Source organism: Diuraphis noxia, unplaced genomic scaffold (genome assembly GCF_037042655.1).
Source record: "Diuraphis noxia isolate RWA-SAM2 unplaced genomic scaffold, SU_Dnox_SAM2 contig0001, whole genome shotgun sequence".
NCBI classification, from domain to species: Eukaryota; Metazoa; Arthropoda; class Insecta; order Hemiptera; family Aphididae; genus Diuraphis; species Diuraphis noxia.
The window spans coordinates 24,787,331-24,795,397 of NW_028301711.1; the positions used below are offsets into that span (position 1 = coordinate 24,787,331).

At 26.7% G+C, this 8,067-nt stretch overlaps 1 protein-coding gene across 1 annotated transcript; it reads left to right on the forward strand.

Annotated features, from left to right (window-relative positions):
* Positions 1-644: 644 nt before the first annotated feature.
* On the forward strand, positions 645-4,139 carry LOC107167412 (uncharacterized). Its single transcript, XM_015516433.2, has 3 exons — positions 645-917; positions 997-1,560; positions 2,886-4,139. The coding sequence occupies exons 1-3, from the start codon at positions 910-912 to the stop codon at positions 2,941-2,943; spliced, it is 630 nt and encodes a 209-aa protein (XP_015371919.2). The 5' UTR covers positions 645-909; the 3' UTR covers positions 2,944-4,139.
* The last annotated feature ends 3,928 nt before the right edge of the window (positions 4,140-8,067 follow it).

Genomic DNA, 8,067 nt, shown 5'->3' on the forward strand with positions numbered 1-8,067 from the left:
AATAGCATTATTAAATATGATGAGTTTAATATAACTGAAGGAGTTGTAGAAAAACTGGAGAGGACTACTCCAATTTTATAAAAGGATGCAGTCCCTACAAATTTTCCAGGTCTTCCAAAATATTCACAATCAAGAATGTTTTTTGTATGTGATGCAGAAAACTCAAAACTAGAAAAAAATAAAAAACAAAAAAATTTAGCAAAGCAGTCCAAACTCCTGTAATTGTGTACATAACATATTAACATTGTTAAAATATATAACTCTATAATAAAACTTCCTTAATCGAAACTATTTTAAATGTTACCTAATTGAATAGAATAATTATTTTAAAATAATTCTTACGTGGTTATTGTTTAAAATTTTGAAGTAATAATATAAAAAACGACAAAAATGTTTATAATTTTTGATATTTTACATTAATAACAATGTATTCACATTTCACAATATAAAAACCGGCCTTCGGGCGAACGGTAGCGCAACCTGCCGGAGACACCAAACTGCCGAGATAATTTGAGACCGGGATATTTACAAGTGGCACAGATTATATAATCTGTGCAAGTGGTGTCGCCTTATCTTCTCTACCTCGTGCTTATATTATATTATTATCTATGATTTTCGTATTGTTCGTGATAGAACATCACTAAGTTCAGAGATAACATCTAAAATCATTTCTAATATCCTTGTTGTGGAACATTAATTTGAACAAGTACAGAAAACAGACTGAATTCATATCATTCTATTCCGATTCAGTGAAGTTTTGAACCGGAGAACTAAAGAAAATCTACTCTGCGTCGTTATTGTAATATAATATATATCTTAACCGTGATAATAAAGAAGTAATTTGTAATTTTAGTGTGCCCTGGCACATTGAAAAGATACCTATCGATTCAGAGTTTTTGCCTAACCTAAATGAATATGTGAGTATATTAAATGTTGTTCTTGTAGATCTATTACGATTTTGCGTCGTGTACTTATCTTTTAATATTTACATTTCAGATTAGAAAAGGCTATGGAACAATTTCTAATTGAAAAACCTTACGAAGAAGTTTGTGAATTACAATTTGAAAATCCAGACAATGAAATAATAATAGAAATATCCGACGATGGAATTTGTGAAGAATTTCAAATTGAAAAACCTGCTGAAAGAATTTGTGAAAATTTACAGATTGAGAACCCTGACAATGAAATAGTAATTATCTCCGATGATGAAATAATTGAAATCCTCGACGACGACGACGACGACGATGTTATTGAAGTTATAAACCTCGTTGACGACGATGACGTTGTCAACAACTACAACAATGATGACTACAACCAAAATGACGACAACGAAGACGGCTACTATGATGAAATAGAAATTTATGATTCCAATGATGAATTAGAAATTGAAAAAACTGACGGAAAAGGTTCTAAATCAAAAACTAATAATTATGACGATGGATTTTGTGAGTCAGAAGTTGAACACAATGATGGAGATTGTGATTGCAATGATGTAGAATGTGTTGGGTGCTTTTGGCCCTGTGAATCTTGCTCGTCAAACAAATGTGGACATCAATGCCGGTTAGTTAAACATGATAACAATAATAATTTTAGATAAAGAATTGTGTATTTTTAGGTTTTTATTCGTATACTAGAACTAGTATATAATATCAGTGTCTTTGATGATTTATATTTCATCTTGTAAGACAGTGAAATATCACTTTATATTTATACAATTTATGAATTTTAGTTTATAAATTCTTTGTTGCAATTTTGATAGATCTTTAAGAATTATATTAATTTATTCATATATTTTTCAAAATATAATAAACTGTTAAACTGTGATAGTTTTATATTATAACTTAACTACTTATCTAGACTCCAGAATTGTACGCCCTTTAAGATTAAGGTTCAATTGCAACTATGTGACACTTTAAAATTTTAAGAAAACAAATTTCAAAAATTATTCTCTTTAAGTCACCAAATAGTTTAACAGTTTAACTATATACTTTTTGAACCTTTCATACTTCTATAACTACTCATGGAATATAAATTATGGTATTAAAGCTAAAAAATATAACAAGAAACATCTATCTATATAAATATATAAGAATAAATTAATTATTGCATACAGATATTTGATGTTTGATTACATAATAATCAAAATTATTTATCCTTTTCACTTCTCACAAGCGCCAAGCACACTTGAGGATACCCCAAGTCAGTAAATAAAATAAACATTTTTTCATTGTATTTTCAATCTAAATCTTTTAAATCTTCATTAACTTGAAAATTATAGTTAAAAAACATAATATTAGCATAATCAAACACAATAAATTATCATGTGTCGCTTATAATTTTGTTGGTAAATTAATAACTGCAGGTTATTGGTATTTGAAACTGGGTTGGGCAGTATAGTCCATACAAGTATCTTAGATACAATCATATCTTGTATCCCAATATATTTGTATTCAAGGTATTGAGTATAAAAGAATTTTATTGAAAAATATTTGATTCATTAATGCAATACAACTTTGCCTTTTTTTATAAATATAATAATAATAACAATAATAACAATAATATTAATTAATATTTAATACAATTTTACTTGTCACAGGTAATTTTCTGTAAGCTGCTGGAAATTATTTTTTAACCCATTACTGAAAAAATCATTATGTATATAGTTATATAGGCATGTGATATATATCATATATAATATATATTGTATATATTATATATTTATACATACCTGCATTGAATGGGAATTTGTTTTATTATTAATGTAATATATTGTATTATATTATAATAGTTTTAGAAAATCTGTGTCCAATTTTATTCAAATGTATCCACACTTATAAAATATCATAATATCGTGGTTTATTTGTTAATATTTATCTTTTTTTCAGTGTCAATCGTGATTGGAAATATCAAGCGTGGCAAAGACAGGGAAGGAAGAGTTTTTAAATTATCTATAATTTGTATATTGGAAATATAACTAAGTACAATCTTACTGTTTAATAATATTGTAAATAAATTTTATATTTTTATCATTCAATAAATTTTTGTTAGAATAACTGAATTTACTGAATACATCTTGGAGTTTTATTCAAACATATAATTGTATAATGCATAATTTTAAGCATTTCAAGTTTTTAGTGTTATTTGTGTTACACACTAATACTAATAAGCATTAAATTAAATTTATTTTACTATTTTATAAATATCTTAATTACAATTAGAATAATTATTACTAAAATACTATGTATATTTTATGATATTATTATGATTTATGTAATTTATTTTACTATTATGAATTATACAATAGAAAGCTAAGTTTAATTTTTCCAAAAAAAAAAAATGAATTAGAAAATATCATTATGTGTATTAAATATAATTATATTCTTATAAATATATTAGTTACTCATGACGTCCGTGAAGTTGGCCCCCCTACTTTGCCCAATCCGCTCCAAAGCTGTGGCAACATTTTGCAACTATTTGCAACACAAATTTGGAAATTTGCAACTCCATACTTTCACCGCAATCAACGATTTACTTTTGGGGGGCCAACTTCACCTAGCCCCCCTACTTTGCCCGATCCGCTCCGAATCTGAGCCAATATTTTGCAACTTATTTGCAACACAATTTCGGAAATTTGCAACTCCATACTTTAACAGCTACAAACATTTTTGTGTCGGGCGGCTAGCCCCCTTACTTTGCCTGATCCGCTCCGAACCTGTGTCAACATTTTGCAACTTATTTGTAGCTATTTGCAACACAATTTTGGAAATTTGCAATTCTAGACTTTAACGACTGAATATTTTTGTGACAAGGACTGGCTAGTAAACATTTCCAAAAATAAACACAATTTTTTCAATACCTATTTTGTAGTTAAATTTATTATTATAGAAGTTCCTATTGACTTAACTAAGATTTTAATAAGAGTTTTATTTTGAACCATTAATTAATGTTTAATTAAAAACACAGAACATTTATGATAGGTAAGACAACCCATATTAATAATTATTAGTTTTGATGTTTTGAGGAATGAACAATATTTTGTTGGTGTTTTATCGTTGAATCTTACTGATAATTGTTATTTATTTACAACATAAATGTTTTAATTGTAATACATAAATAAAAATATACACATTTGTATTTTATTTATATATATTTATTTTATTATATAGGTAATATATTTCAAAAATAGTAAAATTATTAAAAACGTTTACGTTCTAGAAAAATAATAAATAGTAAAAATATTTTGCGAATTCAGAATATGCGAGTCCACTTTCAGAATCTGCGAGTATGTTCTTATGGCTTTTAACTATTTTTAAAATTATATTACGGTTTCTAATGTTTATTTTTTAAGTTTTGTTTAGTTTTTTAACGTTATTTCAAATTTTAAATTGGTTACTTTATTTCAATGTTGCTTTAAAATTTCCAAATGGTTGTTGTATTTTTAACCTTTTTTTCGTGTTTATCAACGTTTTTTATTTTTAAACTTCTTAACTTTAAAATTTTATCATTTTTACCTTTTTTATACTTTGTTTTAGGACCAGTTTTTTTATGTTATGTTATATTCAAAATTGCTTATTTTATTTTGCGTTTATTAACATTATTTTTTGATTTCTAGGTTTTACCTTTTTTTTACGATTAAAATGCTATTTGTGAATTGAGCTAATACCTTAATACAGATAATTATTTAAATGATTTTTTCACGTATCTGTTTATAGCTCCACATATTTATGACTAGTTTAGCACATTTTTTTCATTAGTTTTTTTCAATTTAAAGTGGAATTGTTATAAACAAATATAATTCATTTTTATATTTTTATATTTATAAGTAAGTTAGGTTAATCATTATTCAAATTTGATTAATTTATCAAATATACTGTGTATATGTGAAAGCAATGTTGTTAACAAATATTGCACAGTTCACAAGAATAAAAAATAGTAGGTGTGTTCAGTGGCGCCCAGACAGTGCAACTGCATGTGTTCTCGAGGGGTGTGGGTGTGTACTACTGCAGGTTTCACAGGGAAATTAAAAAAATTATAACATAAACTATAGTTTACGAGTATACTAATTGATTTCTTTGAATTACAGTGAATAATAAGTGAAAATATTTGTTATAAATAAAAAATTAAGTGGGTGGGTGGCTAACTTTTTTTAACTGCATGTGCTCTTAAAATACCTTTGTGCGCCACTGCCAGTGGCATAGCTATCATCGGGCAAAGCAGGGCAGTGCCCTGGGGCCCCTAGAGCTTAGGGGCCCTCAGAGCTCTTGGTAAGTTTTAAAAATACATCTGTAAAATAATTGAAAAAAAGTTTGGATATTTTTAATATTAGAAATTTAATATGAACATTATGAACATTGTATACCTATAAATACACACAATATGCAATGATCGGTGTTCGACTACGGAGTAATCGTTATCTTATCGCACAACGGCCACCAAGGTTTGTAATTAATATTAAAGACGATTGGGACGTACATAGGAATTGCCGCGTAAATAATCCTAAAATAGTCTGTTGTCAATTTAATTATACCTATTACCTATAATATATTGTCGAGTGAAATATTATTGAAAATATTATTATATAATTATGTTTACGTAGCATAATATTCACTATTCAGAGTATTTAGTCATCAGCGTAACGTTATCGTGTTCGTGGCGCAGTGCGTACACTAAAATTGTATTTAATTCGATAGCTTTTAACGTTGTCATAAAGAAGTGTATTATGGATATAAAAAAGAAAACCAGTAGTGCCTTTAAGCGAAAACAGAGACAACAAAGAGAAGAAATGAAACAAAAGTTGCCGAAAATGGATAAATTTTTAACTAAAACTAAATGTGATATAAGTACTGTTAGTACCGAAATGGAAAATGTTGACTCATCTGATGATAGTAATATCATGACTACAGTATCGAATGAAAAATTGACAACACCCACGACAAAAGAACCTTTGGTCTCCGAATTATTTAAAATATTCAATGACTTAGGTAATTTTATAAACAATAAATTAAATGATACTGAAAAACGACTGTGAAGTGATAGATCAATTTGCTAATATTAAAGCTCGTAAAAGATTATAAATTTGATTTGATAGCCTTTATTTTATTTTATTTGATTAGATAGAATCAATAAATTAATATTAATAAAATGTTAATATTTAAAATTTGTTTTAGTAATTAAGTGGATTTCCTTTTTATTTTGAGTATCAATTTATTATCTGTTTATTATTTTCATTAATGGTTTTATAGAGGTATTTATATTTTAAACAACAATATAACGTATAATGTGGTTTTTCCTATATATAGCATTAAGGAGCCTAATTTATTAATTGCCCCGGGGCCCATTCCCATCTTGTTACGCCACTGGCCACTGGGTGTGTTGCTGAAATGGTGAGTAAATTTAAATTATTGTCTTTAAATTCAATGTATTATAATTTATGATTTACTGTATGTGATTTTTCAAACTAAATTTCATAAATTAGATCTACATTTAAGTTTGAAATTCAACCACTGTGAAAAAGTATAAACAGTAAACTATGGATTTGTATTTGTCAAAAATATTCTCAATAATAATTTTAATTCAATTCACTTACGACTTACATCCTACTATCTACCATATTATTTTTTTTCTTAGCAGTTGAACACAGAAAAATAACTTATAATCAGTGCTCGACTTGACAAAATTAAAGTAGGGGGACTCTATTAACTTTTAAAATAAGAGCGTCCCCACCACTTGTTAAACGTTACAAAGCCGTGGGGGCGTAGACCCCACACCCCCTAATACACCTCTTTAAATCATAAAGGAAATATTTATGAATAATTAAATTTAAAAAAAAATTTATGTAAATATTATATTGTATATTATATTTTTAACTTATAAAATAAAATATAACAAACTCAAAAACAATTGAAACAACACAAAAAAAAAATACTATTTATTTAGGTTTATTTATTTATATATGTTATCACTTATCACGTACATTTTGATAAAAATTAAAAATTCAGAATGATGGCAATGATGGCATGATTTAGCGTCACATGCGTTCCACTTAAAAATAAAAGTAGGGGTACGCTGAAATTTCTGAATAATTAGTTGGGGTACTCCGTCCCCCTGCGTCCCCCCAAGTCGAGCAATGCTTATAAGTTATAATTAATAAAATTATTATTACTATTTAGTATTTTGTATCGTATTTATTGAATGCTGTATAATCTAGTTAAGAATTGATACAATAATGCGATATGCATTGTTGTTCATATTGATTATTGATTGTCGCTGTAAACATCTATTAATAAAATAAAGGGATTTATTTAAACTAAACATATTATATTGGATTTAATTCTAATAATAGATATGCGATATTATTGTGTTAAATATTTTTGTGATTCATATGAATTTTTTAGATTCTGAGCGGAGCGATGAATGTATTGATTTTACCATGATGTGTGTTTTTTTTTTTTTGTCTGTTATCACGTTTTGGGGCAGTAAAAATGCTTCGATTTTTGACTTCAGTACCTCGTTCGATCAGTAAGTGAATCTTGTTGGTACTTTGGGGAGTCAAAAGTAAAAAATTCTTAATACTTTTCTAAATAATCGAGAAAAACAAACTAAAAATTAAGGGAAAAACGGGAAATTTTACGCACACTCATTTTTCGACAAAATCGATTTTGGTTTTTGATGTAACTTGATGTTTATATAAAAATATTCTATCCACCATGCAATTTTCAAAAAATTTCGACTTAAGTTGAACTATTCATAGGCATTTGAAATTTTCGATCATTATTAGGTTTTTTTTTAAATTAATATCGATAAAAATTATTTGTTGGGTAGAAAAGCTTGAAAATTTAATACAAGGCTCTTAACATATTGTTACAATAGCAGTTGAAAAATAAAAGAAATTCATATTCACAATTTTTTTTTTATAAGCATTCAAAGTTTGAATTTTGACAAAATACGTAAAAATCGCGAAAATTCAAAAATTATTTTAAGCTAGAAATTCATAAAAAATTTTCTTTTTAAATCTAAGATTTCAAAATTTAATACAAGATCCTTATAAGTTTTTCAATCTTTATCACA

Excerpts from the sequence above, each read along its gene's own strand:
- LOC107167412 (XM_015516433.2), top strand. Across the intron at positions 1,561-2,885 it reads AAATGTGGACATCAATGCCG|TGTCAATCGTGATTGGAAAT; the intron begins GTTAGTTAAACA and ends TCTTTTTTTCAG.